The sequence below is a fragment of the Heliangelus exortis genome, chromosome 2, assembly GCF_036169615.1.
Source record: "Heliangelus exortis chromosome 2, bHelExo1.hap1, whole genome shotgun sequence".
Lineage (NCBI taxonomy): Eukaryota > Metazoa > Chordata > Aves > Apodiformes > Trochilidae > Heliangelus > Heliangelus exortis.
The window spans coordinates 109,127,129-109,147,524 of record NC_092423.1 but is presented as its reverse complement, the minus strand read 5'-3'; the positions used below and the strand labels follow the sequence as shown (position 1 = coordinate 109,147,524).

At 39.0% G+C, this 20,396-nt stretch overlaps 1 protein-coding gene across 4 annotated transcripts in view; it reads right to left on the bottom strand.

Annotated features, from left to right (window-relative positions):
* Window positions 1–20,396, bottom strand: part of SPIDR (scaffold protein involved in DNA repair) — a 199,435-nt gene that overhangs the window by 112,868 nt on the left and 66,171 nt on the right. For all 4 annotated transcript variants that reach the window (XR_011724532.1, XM_071737505.1, XM_071737506.1 and 1 more), the window contains exon 8: window positions 8,807–9,026. Coding sequence is in view for 3 of the 4 variants with exons in the window: in XM_071737505.1 (XP_071593606.1) it covers window positions 8,807–9,026 (220 nt within the window). In the remaining variant the exon portion in view is untranslated. The remainder of the gene's footprint in view (window positions 1–8,806; window positions 9,027–20,396) is intronic.

Below are 20,396 nucleotides of genomic sequence, written 5' to 3'. Positions count from 1 at the left end.
CCACATCAGTGATTTGGCTTTCAAAACATAAAATGAATCCTCAAAGGTAAAATTAATGGTTGTACACCACTTCTAATGTCACGGATACAGTTCTGATGCTTCTACTGGGAGAAACTTGTTCTGCCAGAAGGCCGTACTGGGACAGTAACAAGAGAAATACTTTTTCAGGATATCTCAGGAAGCTGTCAAAGGAGCCTACCACTCAGGGAGAATTAATACATTGTGATCTGCATGGTTAATGTTGACTCAGAAGATTGGTAGGAAAAGAAGCTTTATCAAACACACAAAAGGCTGCACTGAATGTTTCACAGCTGAACTGCTTTATGTACTGAAGTACGTTCTTGCTGTCAAAAATACATAAAACCACGGGCATTTTTTTCCATGAGCTTTTACGGAAAGGAAAGCAATCTGCCTGGTAGAAGTAATAGCAAAATTCGTTCTCCCCTTTCCTGCCACCCCCAGGATAGCAGGGATGTTTTAAATACAAGATTTTGGGCAGCAACACTCCAAATTTTTTAAATATTTGAAGCCAACATTCCGCTTTTGAAATACTTGGAGGTTTAATTACTATTTCTGCTAGGAGTACAGCAATTAACTTATGCTTACCACCACTTAAATAGTTCAGTCAGGAGGTGGAGTTTGAGAAAGCACAGCTTCATGTTGAAGGGAATCACCAGACATGACCATTTGGTAAACTCACACTTTACCTACCTCTTTGCCCACATAAAAATGTGTAAGGACACGATTGTGTTTAGCATGAAAACCTTCTGTGCTGTAAAATATCCAGCATATTCAGAGCTCAACATAACTGCATACAGAACTTTATGTAAAAATCTTACCTAACTACACACCTACCATTAGAGTAGCAAATCACACTTGCTAAAGAGAATGGCACTTAACTTTATATTGTTTCTCCACAATAAGCTATGAAAGACATTGTATTTCACATAGTGAAAGTGCTGGACAGCAATTCAAAAAGTAGAAATCATATATTTTCAAAATGTAGTTATATGAAAAAAATATTAGCTGATCACTGATAATATTAAACATTTAAATAAATTCATTCATATGGACAAAACTTGCTCTTTAGTGGTTAAAATACTGCAGGAATTTTGGCACGTAGTCTTTTTACAAATTAGGTATTGTTTTACACGTCCCAAATGTGTTAGTCATAAATATTAGCAGATGAATACAAATCACAATTTTTAATAACCCTGCAGTAATTCTGAACTGGTTCATCTGAACTTATTTAGCTTGTTTTTCCTTCATGACTGGATAAAGCAGACTGCAGGATTTTATTCAGTGCCAGGTCTTGGCTCCATCAGTTGCTTATTAAACAAGATCTGGAATTTAGCACTGGATTGAATGCACATGGGAACTCATGTGAAGCTGCTCGTATATCATTGATAGCTCTGTTGCTAACACAGAGTTTATCCAGGACTGTACATTTTTCATTGACTTCAACAAAGCTGTTCACCATCTTCTGTTTTTGACGTCAGTGGACAACTACCCACTAACAGTATCTGTCACTACAAAATGCTTGGAATTTCCTCACTTATAAAAGCTGGAAGGTTTCAAGTACACAGAGCTTTCATAAAAAAAAAAAAAAAAAAAAAAAAAGGGAAAAGAAAAAAAAAAGAAAAATACACATTATTAGATTTTCATGATGAGAATACTTTGTGATTATTAGGATAGGACTTTTTTTGTTGACTGCATGGAATAGATGCTTAAAAAGATATTTTTCCTTTTCTGTTCCTAAAAAACATGGACTCAAATGTATGCTAATTCCTGAACTCATAAGCACCACAGTCAGGTGTTTCAGATTCTTCCCACTAACAGGACGCTACAATCACTTCAGTAGGATCAATATTGGATGACATCACAAAAAATGTCAAAACTCACACCCAGCCACCCACCCATTCCCCAGCAAAACCAGGCTATGGACATTCACTGTCCCTTTTTCTATACTTCCTTTACTCTTACATATGGAACGGCCCATATTGAAGAAAGTCAACAACTGACTGTACATGTCCAGTCCAGACATCCACCTGGACACAGAGACATCCTCCTCCCCTGCTGGAGGTTTTTGTGCCAACAAAAGTGCATTTCAAGCTTGGTCTAAAAACCAAGCTGCTGCTTTGGAAACACACCACTCACTTCTGACCCCTCTGACTTGGCTGAAAGCAGGCAAACATATCAACAAGACTTCATTGGTAGAGCACAGTGGAAAGTCCCCTTTTTCAGCTTGTCAAGATACCATCAGCTCTTAGCCCAGAAACAGTGATGCTAAAAAAACAGTTTTAACCTTCTAGCTTTTCCATTATGTCATCCACCTATGAAGGAATAATATTATTCACTGATTTGATTACCAATATATACTCTTATTTTGATTTTCTACATGGAAGGTGAATAAACACAAATAATACCAATGGTTTAATTCAAGAGACATAAAATAGGATACACCTGAGCAGCTCTACAGATACAGCTTTCTCCCTTTACATGAAGGGATGGACAAAAAATCAGATTTATTATAAAAAATAGAATCTGATCTGTCAAAGTGGATAAAAGCAACATGAAGTATTGAAGAAATTATACTAAAAGCTTGTTAGAGACAACTTCCAGTTGTACACAGGAAGTATTTTTATTCCTGGTCTCAAAATACAGCTCATCTTTTTTGAAGTGATTGCACTAGGAAATGTATACTCTAAAAAACCCAACAACTAACACAACTCTTGCAAGAAACCTGCAGTTGGTTCAGCTTTTTCTGAAAGGAGCTTAAATTTTCACAACTGCATGATCTCTGAGAAACAATTCCAAGTAGATGATATGATCTGATCTTTGGCTCTAAAGCCATTCCATATGTACTTTAGAAATAGTGCCCACACTGGCTTTACAGCTCTGAAGTTTTGTAGAATTTTATCTTCTGTGTGAGCCTCCTACTTCTTATCAGGATTCTCCCACTCTGCTATTGTAACATCTTCAAAGAAAGAATGCAAAGAAAGAGCTAACATCTTTCTGATAGGAGGGATCTAAGTGGTTATCTTTCTTCTCTTTTCCATCCGCTTGAATATTTATATGTATGTGCATATATATATATATATATATATGCATATATATATATTTATAAATGCTTAGATGTCATCAAATGAAGATTGTGAATTTAGGTGAATTTTGTCCAGCTGATCAATCAAGATCAGAGAAGCTGCCTCTCTGCATAGAGAAACTGAGTTTATGCAAAAGATGTTCCATAAGTGTCTTTAATTCATATTGGCACTTTACATTTACAGAATGGGAAAAATTTAAAGGATATAGATGCTTTTCTTCTTACAGAGCAGAAGTAGGTCATTACTGAATGAAGCCCAGCACCCTACTTTCACATGATCCTTTTTGTGATCCTTTTTGAACTATTCTGTAACCGTGTTCTTAAACGCTTCCCTTGACTGGTAAGAGAGCAGTGATAAAAAAATCTCTATCAAATGGAAGGCAAACCCTCTTTAACACCAGTCACACTAGTTCAAAACAACTATTTCATGTTAGCTCCCTGTGTTGGTGTTGCTATTGCTCACCGAGATTATGTAAGACCACGCAATGTAAGACACCATATTAAGAAATACAACACAAAAATCACAGTAACATATCCAGTTAAAAATCCTGTTGTTGTGCCAATAAAACAGCCTAGGGCATATCCAGGATAATTCTAAAGTAAAAGAATATTTAAGTCCACAAAGCTAGATTACTTCCCATATATAAACTTGTTCAGAGCTTGCTTGCATATTTCTACAGTACCTTCCATCACTGGCCCACCTTGAAGGACCTGAGGTGCAAGGTTTCCTCACTGTTCATCAGCTGATATGGAGCAATGGGGTGTATGAACATCTAAGCAGTTAATAATGCAAACTCTTCTAAACTTCTTTCATTGAGGAGCACCCAAATCTAATATAATGCATGCAGAAATTGTAAGTCCACGTTAAACACTTTCACCAGGAACTGGAACACTTTCAAAGCTGACTAATTATGATTCCCCGTGGTTTCACAGGTTAAGAGAAACTGAAGAACAACTTTGAAATTGCTTGTTGATGACGCAGGGTGTCATCAACATGTAGATATAAGTGTCTTATATACTTACATATGGAGTTCCTAAAATAAACTCTCTTTTTTTGTTGTTGTTGTTTTGTTTTTTCTTTGAGTAGTTTGTTTGGTTTTGTTTGTTTGCTCATTTGTTTGTTCTGGTTTTGTCTTGTTGGGGTTTTTTTTCCAATTTCTATTTATTTTTTTTAAAAAAGCACAGAGAGGCTGCACAGGGATAGCAGCTATCCAGCCAAGGATATTGTCTTCTGCAGTGCATAACAGCCAGGATTTACAGACAATGGAAGAACAGGACACAAAATGGTTCTGGTCCTTTCACACCATCCTAGCCCTCCAGTTGTGCACCTCATGAACCAGAGGTTTCATGCCAGACCATCATATTCAGTAGATATGAATGGATCTCTGGACCTGTCTAAATCAAATGTGATATGTGGTTATGTTGCTATTGCAAATAACTGTATCAATATCAACATACTTCTAATAGTTTAACTTCAGAAATACATTAATTATGTTTAAAAGTTGTTAAATTTAATGTAAAATATATTTATATTGTAATCTGCACCATTTTTCTTCAGGTTAATTTATCCTGAATATTCAATGGTAAGCATGTGTACAAGCAGGAGGTAGAAATATCTGAAGAAAACTATCCTCAAGCTCTGCTGCCAGCAGAAAAAAGAATTCTGAAGTCTCTAAAAATGGCAACTCTTACCACTTTCTATTAGGCATAGTATATTATTTCTGTCACTTTTACAATTAAGCAAACAAGAAAACTCCAGGATGAAGCCATCAAATTGCCACCAGTGGAACCCAGAAGCCTTTGTTGCCATTCCCTCACGTCTTTGCAGTATCAAGCAGTCTTCACTTTTCTCTGGATAGGTATTTCTCCAAAGTGAATAAAGACTTAGTAATCAAGTTAATTACTTACACTCAACAATGAACTTCTGCTTTTCCAGCTTTAAAAACAATTAACTATTCAGATTCAGTGTATAAAAATTATAAGGTGTTTGCTGTGTAAAAATTATAAGGTGTTCACTTAAAATCTTAATCCAAGGAATTGCTCAGGTACTGCAAAGACAACCAAAGACAAGCCTACACAGGCAGGGGCAGGCAGGGCTGAGTTTTTTTGCCTGTTGTGTTCCCAGCTGGCCAGACACATACCAGTTCCAGCCCAAAACATGCAACTGTTTTCATGTGATGTGTCCAAGTTAATAGGCTTTTAGATACAACAGTGCAATAACACTTGTAAATAGCCTGAAGACCAGAGCAGGCTCCCATCAGACAGCTCAGAGGCCAAGCAGCTGAGCTCCTTCCTCCACTGGAGACATTGGTTTGAAAATGATAATCAGGCTCTTAGTGTTGCTCTCCCCATAGCAAGTAATAATTCTCACATGTAATCCCTCCCATTCAAGTCTATAAATATGTACCTGACGACATGAGATCTGAAGAAATCCATCTCCAGTTATACAGAAATCAGTGCTCAGTCATGCAAATTCTTACTCTGACACAAAAGCTCCTCTTAAAGTCAGTACGACCACTCTCATGAGCAATGTCCAGGCTGGTAAGATTACTACAACAGTTGTTTCTTGTCCATATTTTAATTTTTTAATTAAATTCAAATGTATTTGAGTATTCTAGTGCTTGTATTCTAGTGCTGAAATATAATGGGAATCTGTATGGAAGGAAATACCAACAAATATAAATCAACAAATCATAGAATCATAGAATCTGTCGAGTTGGAAGGGACCCATCAGGATAATCAAGTCCAAATCCTGCCCCTGTGTAGGGCATCCCAAAAATCACACCATGTGCCTGAGAGAGTCCATCTCTAAATCTCTAAACACTGCTTCCCAAAGTATGTATGCCAGAGACATTTCACATTCCAAGCCATGCGATGAGTTCACAACACATACACTTACAAAAGCAAAGTCCAGTTTTACACAGGCTCCAAAATCATGCATTCAAATTTTGCTCACAAATAATTACAGATGGAAGCCACCAGCCTGTGTGCCTGCATCTTACCTACTCACTCAGCTGGCTGGTCAGAAAGCAAAAAGCAAAGTTAGAACATAATTCTGAGGTGTTATTTTAAAGATACCAGAAAATTCTACTTTCAGTTTACAGCAGCAGAAACACTCCTTATAAATCACTCCATCTCATCCCATTCTTCCCTATCATACAAGTATGTATCTCAAAATACAGGATGATGATGCCCAGTGTGCTGTGTGTCCCAAACACATGCAGACCATTCAAGGATTGTCTCCTCTTGCACCTACTTCTTTTTTTTGTTCCTTTTGCTTCCAACTGGTGACACCAATAAGATAGTAAATGTGCTCATTTCACCATGTCAGGGTATTTTAGTTAATTCCTTTTTACACGAGTGACACATTTGAATCCACAGGAAAGCATTTTAACACAAACAGCATTTGTTTTTAATGAAAGAACAAACTCATTGCTGATTAACAGAAACTACGTTTCAGCAATCAGAGCTCTCAAATAAGAGTTTAATAGAATAGAAGCTTGGTAATGTGACAGAGGAAGAAATTTTCATTAAGTGTACAAGTCCAATTTCCAATTAATGTAAACTAAAAGTGACAAATAGTAATCTAAAACAAAAACATCTCTCAACCCCCTCCCTTCCTGTCTCTTGTAGGTTTAGTTTAACAGTATCCAGCCCAACTTCTGGTTGAGAAAACAAAGAGACTACTGGCATTAAGGAAATTCCAAAATTATAGAAAATAGGACTAGATATGAGATATGCAGTTTTGCCACTATTGACTGATGTCTTTATAAAGTGCCTTGAGAGCCATATAGGTAAAGAGAGCAACTCAACACACAGCCCCTGCTCAAAGGTCCTTTTTATGAAATAACCTTTTCTTACATGAAAAGCACAACCTACTAAAATAAAAGGCAAAAGCAAATAAAGTGATATTTCTACGAAGATAGATAACTATGAAGTTTTCTCAACAACTCTCAGTTTACATATATATAAGGATGAGTTTTATACCCAGAACACCATACAATTTAAACAAATGAGAAAACTACAACAACAGCACAGTTAGAGATATGAGTAGTCTGGAAAGGATCATACCAGTGCAGTGTTAAATCTCCTCAGAGCAGAGCAAGCTGCAGCATACTTAGGACTTATGCATACTAAGCATACTGACAGTAATTGTTCAGGAAAAGAAAAAAGGAGGAAAAAAAAAGTTGAAGCATACCCTAACTAAAACAGTTTTGCTGGTCCAAAATATTTGTGTAGGCTAAGGTCTATACAGAATGATACAGTAGCTTCAATGCAATGGCTCGTGGTTTAAAAACAAAACAAACCAAGAAACAAACAAAACCCAAAAAAATAAAAACAAAAAAACCCCAAACCAAACAAATGGGAGAAATGGAACTAAGATGGAAGTTTGTAGGAGAGAGAAATGAGGAAAAAAACTGGAGGAAATGAAAAGCAAATGTAAAGTACGAAAAGAAGCTTGTTGAATGAAGCAGTAAACAAGAGCAAACATCATTACCTTAGGGCTGAGAGGAAACAACAAAAAAAACCAAAGGCAATTCCTTATTTCAAATCAGACCAGGACTCAATATTCAATTGTATTTCCCTTAGCTACTGATCTATTTACATCTAAACTATCAATAGTTGTATCTGTAGCCCTAATAAGCCACAGGTTTAGTATCTTCCCTTTTTTTTAATCACCTCCAAAAAGAGTTAAGCAACACTTTAGAAGCAAAAGATCACAAATTGGGTAACCCAGAAAACCAGAAAAGATTTACAGCTATCAGTGAAGATAAAAACCAGATATGGAGCTTTGCAAAACAAGAAGTATTTTGCTAAAGGACATGGTCATCTACTAGAGGCTGGTTCTACTGCAGCTGGAGGTTAAAACTCAGCTAATGAATGCTGAAATACATGCAAGGAAAAATATTTTCTCTTTCATAATATGAGTGGAAAAGAGTAAAAAGAGGAGTAATCTTCTCACTTCAAAGTTCTATTAAACTTTTATGTAGTTTACATAACCTACAGCCACCAACAGCCACCTTGCTTTACTAGAAATCTCATCACTTTATGCTACCTCTAAAAACCAGGAAAGTAATCAATTCAGAAAAAATGATAAATGTAGACCAAGCATTTTGAAGAATTCCACCAGAAAGGGCTGCACTAAAGTGGGTTTGAGAAACCAAAGATAGTGACAGCACCAGCAATGTGGAACTACCAAAAAGGTGTTTAACAGTTCCTTAAAAATACTGTGAATCTCTCATTTGTAGGTTTTTTCCCCCTCCATTTTTCAGCTGCTTGTTGTTTTTACTGCATGCTATACAGTTAGTACAGACTTTTCCACTGAAACATTATACCCTTGCTCACAGCAACAGATGAGCATTCCTGAACTACTTTGCTACCAGAAAGTATGCACTTTATTGGCCTTAACATTGATAAGACATTGCTCAGGCCTTCCTATCACTCCAAACATGAAAATATTAAGCGAAAACAAAACTGAAGCCCTGAGCAACACTAGAGGCATTATGATATACATTTTGTTATCTTAGCTATCTTCAAGGTATCTGTCAAAGTCTCTCCAGCTGTCAGAGACAGATGACCACAACAGAGCCCTGCTCTCCCTATATTCCCCAAGGTCTTTCCAACAACAATGCAGACAGAATTCTGGCAATGCCACCTTGTTTTGCAGTGCTACAGCAAGTGTGAGCAGTTCTCCCTACTCACCATGGAGGATAGATGTGGATGACATCCTGTGGCCTGCTCTTCAGGTGAGCTGCTGTCTCTCTTGCAAAGAGGACTTTGAGTATTGGTTCCTTTTCCCTGATGACAGCATCCTCGGATGAAAGTGTAGCAGGAGACTGTTCCAGCTGCTGGCAGATGGCAACTTGTATTGTACACTCCTCAAACATTTCTAAGATCTTCACAATTAAGACACCCGATTTATCTGGAAAATAAATTAAAATGAAAAATAAAAATGGAAAGTCTGGATGAGGAGAACAAAATTCTGACACTCTGATGATGTGCATCCCTCTACTCTCTGCAGATCTGACTGTGAAAGACTCACATATGAGTGGAATACACTGCCCCACCAAAGTACTTACGTTAAAGTTTCTTGGTAATTTTTATTCTCATTATAAATACCATTAATTGGGGATACAAAAGCATGCCTGTACTTTTTCCAAACACCAATGAAATCACAAACTCAAGAAGCCTTCTCCAACCACCTTTGAACTTTTTTTCTTACAAATCATTCCCTTTGTTCTGTCTTTTTTTATTACATACTGCACCAAATACATTTATTTTTTAAAAGAATAATTACACTGTGTTAGAAGTGAAGCTGTGTTTGTCCTCCATGACCTTTCACAAAGCAACAGTTTTTAGAGACCAAGTTAGAAAAGTATCTGTTAGGTACAAAACATCTATAAGCTGATGGGTCACACTTAAAAATTAATGTGGAGACAGGGATTAAGATAGATCTGCTTCCTAAAAATAATTACTGCTAAATTGGTCATCCATTTTTCATAGAATCATAGAGTCATAGAATGGTTTGGGTTGGAAGGGCCCTTTAAGAAGATATTGTTCCAACCCCCCTGCATGGGCAGGGACACCTCCCACTAGACCAGGTTGCTCAAGGCCCCATCCAACCTGGCCTTGAACACTTCCAGGGAGGGGGCAGCCACAACTTCCTTGGGCAACTTGTGCCAGTGTCTCACCACCCTCACAAGAAATAATATTTTCCTAATGCCCAACATAAATCTCCTCTCTTCAAGTCTGAAACCAGTTCCCCTTGTCCTCTCATTACACACCCATGTAAAAAGCCCTATCCCAGCTTTCTTGTAGGCCCCCTGCAGATATTGGAAGGTTGCTATAAGGTCACTTCAGAGCCTCCTCTTCTCTGGGATGAACAACCCCAACTTCCTCTGCCCCCAACTTCCTCCATTGGGGAGGTGCTCCAGCCCTCTGATCCTATTAGTGGCTCATTTTATCAGTAGGCAATCAGGATATAGAGGGCTCTCCTGCTTTAAAGCAACACGAAAAGATACCAGCATCCCCATGGTTCAAATCTGAGCACTTTTGTCTACACTGAACAAGAAACAACTTTGCACTGAAATGAAATTACTTCTAGGTTCACTTTGGAGTTTGCACAGGGTGACAGTGACTCAGGCAGAACTGGGTCTCTACTGTAAGAATATGTAAGATTTATTCTGTCCTAGCCCCGCTCAGGTTTGCACTCTGAGGGGAGAATTGTTGTTATCTACCTGCAGAATGCTATGAGCAGTTAGTGTGGAAACACAGACTGACAGAGGACAGGGGCAGCAGAGCCCAAATTCTTCCCATTTTGATTCACAAGTTGCATTGGGAAAAACACAGCATCCCAAGAAAAACAGCTGATACAAATTATTGTCTTCCCACAGCAAAGAAGAAGGGGAGGAACTTTGACTGTGATACGGGAACTTAACAGTAGAGCTGTATTAGTTATTTGTTTGTTTATTTTAAGACCCATTTCACAATCGTGAATGCCTTTCCTTTGGAAAATAAAAATATTTTAGTTTCAATTTATGAGAAACTTCAAAACAAAAATCAACCCAACCTTCAAGAAACCCAAACCAAAGAGTAACTGGGCCCTATTAAATACAGTTAAATTCTACCAAATAAAAGAGAAAATATTTTGTCCCTGCTTTGTATTCCCCAGTCTTTATTACATTTTATACTGAAATAAAGTAATTTTGAAATATAAACCCAAAATGTTCCCAAAATGAGTTTTATGTGAACCAAATTTTCATCCCATGGAACATGCCTCTGCAAAGTGTTATGTTTCCCATGAACTGGTATTTTCCAGCAGGATAGAGTTCCACAAGAAAGTCCCCCAAGTGATGTACATTAGCCATTCCTGCCCAAGCCATTACAGCCTGACCTCCTTTTAAAGATCTGAGAAGCAGGACTAAAAGAGCAGATCCTTTCTGCCAACTCCTTTGAGGCTGGGCTGATGGAGTGAGATGGTTGCTACTGCTATTATTCCTCAGGGCTGTCACCTTCTCAGATATAAGTTGTAACATTGCCACTCCAAATACTCACTGCACTGTGCTAAGGTCTGCTTATGTGTAAACTTCCAGTAAGTGTGAGCATGGGCTAGTTTTCTGTGCCTAAAGGCAAGGACTTAAAATATTCACACTTGAATTCTGTTTTGCCTGACTAGCTGCAGTTGTGGTCCTCTGTCAACCCCAAGTCATCTGGCACACATCAACAAATTCTCCCAACCACAAAAATCCTCAGCCTTCAAAGCAACTGAGCACTTACCTCTTCCATCTAGACACACTGCACAATTTGTATTTTTGTCCACTTTAAAAAACAAGCCACAAGAAAATCACCTTCAAATTTGAAACACGGCAACAATTTAATAACAAAAAAGTATTAAGACAGCTCGTGAGAAAGCCTGCTCATCACCTCCAAACTAAGTATTCCTTACATGCAGAATTTTGTGACAATTCTTACTGGTCAGCAGCATTTGTTATTCAACTGATAAAGCAGGTTGAAAATAATAAATGGCAACCTAGTATCTTTCTTTCAAGTACCTCTGATTATGGAACAGTTAAAAATACTAAGTAAATCAAGAAATGAGCTATATATTTATATGAAAGCCTCTAAAAGACATTGGAGGAAAAATCCTACCAAGGTACCAGAGTTTCTTACAAGCCAGTCTTAAAGCTAGTGCTAACACTGGGACCTGATACTAGATACTAGATGAAGCCAAATGCTTCTTCATAAAAAGCAACACAATTTCAACAACTAGCAAAGTCTCACACTTGGCACACGTGCACATTCTACAGAACCACAATCTATTTGTTTATTTAGATGCACAGAGATAGTTTAATTTAATTACACTAAAATTATTATTACTATTGATGCTCTCTCAAACAACATAGCAAAGCACTTTGGATTCCTGGCACATGATGAAACACCAAAGCTCAGAAAGTAGCTTCATTTTTAATTCATTTGGCTCTTGTGTTGTTATGTCAATCAAAAATAAATCAAACATATGTGGCTGCACATTGAAGGGAGAATTTGTGGGTGAGAAGATGGGCTGGCTCACTGCAACTTCTACAGTTTCCAGAGAAGTTTACTTCTTTGTTCATCTGTGTGAAAAGTTTGCTTTAAGGTTTTCCAATGTTCTTTTCCACACATGGATAAATCACAGAAGTTCTTGCTCGCTGCAGTCTTCCATTTACTTAATTGTACTTGCAGAGCAAAATTACAGTCCAAGAAATTCAAACGTGAAGATGTGCAGGCTTCATGGCAATACTTAGTAATCTTAAACAAGGAAGAATATCTTACAAAAATATGTATTAAAAAGGTGCAAGCAGTAAGTGTGCTGCAATCCTACCCATTCTGACACTGCACATCCCTTCATTTCCCCTTCATTGCTGTCTAGAGCACTCATGTGGAGAAGGAATCAGGGTGCTGGCTGATGAAAAGCTCAACATAAGCTGCCAGTAGGTGCCTGCCATCCAGAATGCTCACTGTATCCTGGGCTGCATCAAAAGAAGCATGAACAGGGGGTCAAGGAAGTTGATTCTCACCCTCTGCTCCACCCCCATGAGACCCCACCTGGAGCACTGTGTCCAGTTCTGGAGACCCCAACACAAGACAGACATGGACCTGTTGAAGTGAGTCCAGAAGACAGCCACAAAGATGATGAGAGGGCTGTAGCACCTCTCCTATGGGGACAGGCTGAGAGAGCTGGGGTTGTTCAGCCTGGTATAGAGAAGGCTTCTATGGACCTTTCAGTACCTGAAGGGAACCTATAGGAAAGCTGGGGAGGGACTTTTTAGAAGGGCATGCAGTGATAAGACAAGGGGTAATGGCTTTAAACTAGAGGATGGTAGATTTACATTAGGTTTAGGAAGAAATTCTTCACTGTGAGCGTGGTGAGGCAATGGTACAGTTGATCAGGGAAATTGTGGCTTCCCTCTCTCTGCAAGTGCTGGTTGGGTCAGCCTGGATGATGCTTTCAGCCTGGTCACCTGTCTACTGGAAGGTGATCCTGCCCAAGCTGGACAGTTCTCAAGAAGCTCTTCAAATTGCAGGCAGGACAGGCAATATCAAGTGATGGATTCAGAGAAGAGAGGTACCAGCTGTTCAAAGTGAGTGGCCCACACAAAGACATACTTGCTCCCATAAGTGTACATATGTTCTACAACTCTTGGCTAGACTTTCTTTCATCTTTTTGGAATCTCAGTGTCCACAATGGATAAATAGCACCCTAGAACAATGAAAACATGGGTGGGAGCACAGCCAGTGTTATCTTTCAACCACTGACTCCAGGCATAAAGCTATATAATGGCTCATTTTTTCAAAAGTTCAGTTTACTTACTTGAAAGTAACCTTTCTTCTTCCATTGAAAAACAAGTCCACATACACACTCACAAAGAGTGAGGGTACAGCTGTCTGGATGCATTTAGATACATCTTCCAGTCAATCAGCAACTTGAGGTCTCCTTAACAAAACTCTTTTTTGGTGCCAGCTGCCTCTGCAACAGTGCAATGCTTGAGGGTGATACAGATGGAAACCCAGATAGTGGGCTGATCATTGTCAGACATAGGTGCATTTCTCAGTAAAGCCCTGGACACTCTGAGCTCCTCGTTGACAGAGAACTGCTGAAGCTCAGCAGTCCAGGAACCCAGCCTGGCATGGACAAGTGTCCCTTCCAGCACCTCTCCACAGCTTCCACACAGTCAGCTGGAAAGTCAGAGAAAGTATCCACTGACAGGGGCTCGAGGATCATTTGAAAGATGTGGTCCCATGAATATAAACAGACACCCTATTCATCCCAGGAACATGAAGTACAAATTCAATCCTTGATACACAAGGCTCAAGGTGCCACAAAGAGATGTAGAAAGGTACTGATAAATCTTGTTAAGTGTGAATTTTGAAGAGGCATTTTGAGATGTATGCCTCCTCTAAAAAGCATTGCTTAGGAGGGGAAGACAGAACTTTCCATAAGAAGAAAAGCCTTCACAAAGATATGCAGGCACATGCTAGCTACTAGTGATTCCAGGTGCTGGTCTCAAGTGGGGCTGCAGTACAAGAAAAATCAGGTACCAGTGATGAGGTGGTTTAATTTCTGACTGTAAAGTTCTCATCAGCCCTTTGCAAAACTCTGCTGTGGTGAGTGCCAACAACTCAAAGGCAACAGACAGAAATAATTGCTAGATGGACCATGATCAAACAAATTAATTCCTCCAGACCTCACAAGTGGTCCAGAATGAGTGAAACCAGCAGGAGAAATTGCCTGCTGGGAGAACAAGCCATTTAAGCAAGGAAGTATCTCTGGTGAAGCCTCTCTATGACTGACAAGGACCTCCCTCACCTCAGAGCCAAGAAACAAGAAGCTCTCACAAAAGTCATCCAGCAGCCCTGCCATGAAGGGGGCTGAACAGGCAGATTCAGCACCACCCCACCAGCATGCACAGGAACCACATCTTCAGGCTTCTCAGAGACAGTTGAAGAAATCCTGATGCAAGGATCCCTAGGCAAGTGGGACATCAACCTCTCACTGCTACTGTTAGTAAAGCCTTTGAAATCACAGGGTCTGTCCTTTTGGCAGCAGAACTAATGGAAGAAACCTGGCAAAGACCTTGAGCTTAATTTCCAAAAAAAAGCCTGATGCTTCACAACTGTCGGGTCAAAACGCATCTATATTGTATGCATGGGTTCAGAAAAATGAGGAGTAACTTCTTCATAGGAGAAAAAAAATTTTTTAGAACTACTAAGAACACAGACACTCATTCCAGTTCAGAAAGTCCCTGAGTCAGAGATATTTGGGAGAGCATTAGAATACTTTGGGAAAATATCAAGTGTTAGTCTTGTTATAGTTTTTCCTGGGTGTTTTGATAGCTCTTTTCACTGCCAGAAACAGGGTCCTAAGCTAGAGGAACTTTGGGTTTTACCAGATCTGCTTTTACCTCCACAGTTAATTATTTAATTCCAAGCAACCTCTGGATGTCAGTCTCCCATTCTAGCTTGCAACCTGGACATGAAGTAGCTCAATTAATATACAAAGATATTTCAGACCCATGGGAGATGAACAGACAAATTTCATGCTGAATGCATTTGCTTCCCTGTTTAGTTCCCTTCATTTCTATTTATTATTTCAGCACATAGTGTGATGCAGCCCTTCACACATACACCATGTCATATATCATAACATCAAAAAATGTTTTGACGTAGTACTTTGCAGATGTTCTGCATTACTCTGAATTCCAGAAGGGTTTGAGAAACAAAAAAGTTCCCCATTCTTTTGGAGAATGTGGACCCCAAGATTTTGAGCCTTTTGAAAACTTCAGCATGACTCTGCAATTTCTGGCAGAGTGAAGGCCTTTTAATCTTCAGACCTAACAAAGTGGCCTCACAGCAGATGAACATATGAAAGCCACATCAACACTAAATGTATACCCCAACACAGGCTGGGTGGAGATGATGGTCCCAGATGATGCACTGGCCATGCTAAGGGCAGCCTAGCAGGGAAGTTAAGAAGAAAGACAGTCTGCTTTGACTCTTAACAACCAAAAAGCAGTTTGGAGAGAAGAAAAGGAAAACATTGAGGAGCACAATTTAAAAAAATGTTCAGACATTCTGGCTTCATTGCCTGAAAAACAAATCTAAAGTTTGCTTTAGTAACTCTGTAACTACCCATAATGAAGACAAGTGAGAAGAAAAATATAGAAATTATGATCTCTTGGAACTACATATTTTATGTTTCTCTTGATATGCAGTGACAGGAAGCTGAACATGCTGCAGGAAGAGGATCCATGGGAGGTGATATATGGAAAGGCATCAGATGTTAACAATCATTAAGCTGACACACAGTTTCATCTCACTCAAGAGAATGTTGATGAAATGTTTCTTTTCAAGTGTTCCAATAGAGCACCTGTAGCCTTGAACAGAAAGCCTACAAAGGGAACAAACCCTGCAGAGTCAATCATTAGAACTCCAGCAGCACAGCAGTCCTTATGAGATGTACATGGTGAGGAAAAGTGCTTCAGGACACCAAACTGGAGTGTGCAACACCTCCCAGGTCCTGAAGACAAATCAGGGCAGAGGGTAATTTACCACGTTCTGCATGATTGAATGTGGTGGTTGGGGCAGCCAGTGCACCTGCATGCAGAGCAGCTCAGCAGAAGCAACAACAGTAACAACATCACCACCACACAAGAAGAATAAACCAAAGGTAGGTTGACTCAGCATCAAAAGAAGCATGAACAGAGGGTCAAGGAAGTTGATTCTCACCCTCACCTTCTGCTCCACGCCCATGAGACCCCACCTGGAGCACTGTGTCCAGTTCTGGAGACCCCAACACAAGACAGACATGGACCTGTTGAAGTGAGTCCAGAAGACAGCCACAAAGATGATGAGAGGGCTGTAGCACCTCTCCTATGGGGACAGGATGAGAGAGCTGGGGTTGTTCAGCCTGGAGTAGCGAAGGCTTCTATGGACCTTTCAGTACCTGAAGGGAACCTATAGGAAAGCTGAGGAGGGACTTTTTAGAAGGGCATGCAGTGATAAGACAAGGGGTAATGGCTTTAAACTAGAGGATGGTAGATTTAAGTTAATTTTAGGAAGAAATTCTTCATTATGAGGGTGGTGAGGCAATGGTACAATTGATCAGGGAAATTGTGGAGGCTTCATCACTGGAAGTGCTCAAGGCCAGGTTGGATGGGGCTTTGAACAACCTGGTCTACTGGGAGGTGTCCCTGCTCATGCAGGGGGGGGGGTTGGAACTATATGATCTTTAAGGTCCCTTCCAACCCAAACCATTTTATGATGCTGTGACTCAATGACAGTAGATAGCCCTGATTTTTTTTTTCAATTTTCCATTCCTTCTCTAAGGAAATCTAAAAATCTTGCCATGTTGAGGGACTGCATCTCACCCACAAGGCTGAAGGACATGATATGCCCATCTGAATGTGACTGAATGTAACAGAAATACACAAGACAGGTAGACACACACTTTCATAAAGGCCACAGTGCAGAAAATGGTTAACTAACAGAACAGATCTTACAAACACAGAAGAAAACTGGTTTAGTGAAATGCCAAGCAGTGGAGCTTGGCTCCACTGACCACTCTGGAAAAAATAAGTTTTCTTATAGGAAAACATGAAGAAGAGCAGTAGTGGAAACTATTACTGTCATTATAAAAAGCCTCTAGTAGTAAACAACACACCTACCAATAAATACACATGTGAGCAAGAATGACAAAACAACAGAGAAACTCCTCAGTCACAAGGCTTACATTGTAACTCCTGCAGATGGAAGAAACCAAGGAATCAGAGGAAGAGGCAAAAGGAAGGTAATTTATCAACTTCCTTTTAAATCAGTTAAAAATTAAAGTCATGCAAGTAGAGCTTTCTGAAAAATCAAGACAAGATCTTAAGAAAACTCAAGGGATTGGGATAAAGATGAGATTACTTGAAGTCATGTTAATCTTTGAAAAAACAACAAATATTTGATTTGTGCAAAGGCAGACAGTCAGGACAACCTGTATCTGTTCCTGCCAGCTGAACAGTCACAATGCACAGTTCTTTATCTTAATGATATCTGAATGATAAAGGAGAAGTATGGATGCCTTTAAGAAAAACGAAATTACTGTTACTTTTGATCAAAGGGCTATCAAACAAATTATATGCCTGAACTGCAGTTTAGAAACAAATTTGTACTGTAGCTGACATAGCCAATTGACATTCCCAAAGAACATGGCTGAAAAGTTATATTACACTTTTACCCAAGTGTCGAATTCTTTAGAAATGTGAACTGAAAGAAATACAGGTGTTACACTCATGTCAAATTTCTACTAATCCTAGCCCAAGGCATTTATAAAATAACATTTCCCACTAAAAGTATGAAGAATCTTGGGCAGTTAACACTGGGAATAGTATTTACTGCACTAAGAATGAAAGTTGATTTCTGCATTTGGTTCTGATGGATGGATCAGATACGCATTATGGAAGTATGAAGTAAACAAAGAAAAACCCACTTTATGCCTCATTTAATAAAACAAACTAGCAATACACATCTAAATTTGTCTCCTTCAGTTATTCTTTCTCAAAGGCATTATTTCATCCCAACATCATTTAACTTCTAATTTTCTGATGTGGGTTCCAAAACTACAGTTGCTAGACACCCTTCTGGGACAGCACTAACTATCTACAGTGGAAGAATAGCCAAGCCTACATTTTCTGGTTCAGGCCACAAAGTTTTACTTTCATTCTGTGAAGTGTAAAAAGCATAAAATGTCAAATTACAGGCATAAATCAAATGAAAAACATTCTTTTTGTTCATTGTTCTCCCTCCTCCCTCATGTAAAAGATTGCAGGTGTAGGCATAACAAACTCAGCAAGCAGGTAGATACCAAGCAGACCTTTGCAACCCAAAGGCAACATTGAAACCCAGGTGGAGATTCCAGCTTTTTCACAGCCTTTACAAAAACATCTGGTTGCCATTCTGATCTATGGATGTTGTTATTCTTTCTAGGCTGGTAACTTCTAAAGCCGTTCAAAAATATTTTTCTCAAAAACACACCAAGTCTTACAGGCATAATGGCCTCTTGCCACATCCATATTCATTTTAAAAAGGCTGCTGAATTTGGCTGGGCTTTAAGCATTATACATTCTTTGTAAGAACATATGTAAGCTACTTAAAATGACTGCATGCCATTATTGTTTCTCATAAGAAATAAAAAATAATGCAGAGAATTCTTGGTTGGAAAAGACAAGCTTACATTTGATTTTTTTCCTTCCCAATGCTGTAACAAGTTCAAACAGTTGGCTAGGAAAAAAAAAAAGACAAACACAAATTTGGCCACCTGCCCTGTCTTTAATTTACAGTATTAACTCTTAAGTAATAAAACAAACTATCAAGACCTAAGAAAATAAGCAACAAGTGGCAAAGCTCAGGCTTTCATGTTTTTAGAAGAACTCTGAATGGTAAAAGGAAACCCTGTTAAGGACTGGCCCTGTTCTTTTCAAGTACAGAGATGAACTTTTGTGCAAGTCTTATGGCATTCAAGCTGCTGAAATCCTTTCTTCCCATCACCTTAACTAATCACTGAAACTGGGAAAAGGGGGAGTGATTGTTTATGTCCTGTGAGCCTTTCAGGAGCAATTTAGAAGGAAACATCCATGGTTTGGGTTTATTATCAGTTTATTACTTGAATTCAATTATAATCCAATCTCAAATCCTAATCTTGGGCCAGCAAATAGCAAATATTTTGTATCAGATTACAAATGTTAGAGAATAATATGCTTCTGCATTTTAGGTAAAGCACTGCTTTGATGATAATTATAAGGAAAAGAAAAACAATAGAAAACAAAATGGATAGAAAGTAAAATTTACATGAGTTACAGAGGAATCTACACAAGTTGTTTCAAATATTGTTAGTGTCCTCTCCTATAGATAGGAAATTTGTCTTAATGTAACTCAGAAAAGCACTATTTTTATTTCTGCATCATGCAATACCCATATAGCCAGCAGATGTTGACAGGAAAAAAGTCTGGGTTTTATTGTTTGTGGGGTTTTTGGGTTTTTTTTCTGTCCTTTGACTGCCCATATCTCCTCTTTGCCCAAACAGGAAACTTCACAGGGAAGCTGCAGCATGGCACATAGAAAAAAAGCTTGTGAATGGTCTAAAAGCCCTTGCACGTAGGACTCTGAAACCATCAGCTTGACTCATCAGAGACTTGCTGCTTTGAGGACTACACACCTCTCAGCCTCTCTTTTATGTACTGTGAAAGAAAACAAAATTCTGGATTTGCAGCAAAGAGCCTGACATCCATCTCTGTTAAAATTAAACTACAGCAAGCATCCAGCCAACACTGTGCAGCATGGGAAGGCCTTGGGCTTCTCCTTTCTGACCTCTGTCTGATACAGTTTGATAACAGAAGTGGAATTACCAATCACCTTGCAAAAACCACACCTCCTCAGTCAGTGCCTATCCCAACACAGGGACAGGCTGCCAAATGCAATTTGGACCCCAAATTGTTAAAATGGAGAAAGCACAAAGATTTTCTCTACCCTGCAGATTGAATCAGCCAAAAGGTGCTCGCTTCAGAGGTAGTGATTCATCCTACTGACCAAGAGGCAGCCAAGCCACAATGGTTACTTACAGACAGGGGTTCAGAAGCAAACAGAAAGGAATTTCTAAAAAATAAAGCCGAAATATGGAAGTAACATGGATGTTGATACAACATAAAGGTAAACAAAAGCAAAACAAAACCATAAGATTCTGTAACATGAAATGCCTAGCAGGGTGAACAGCCTA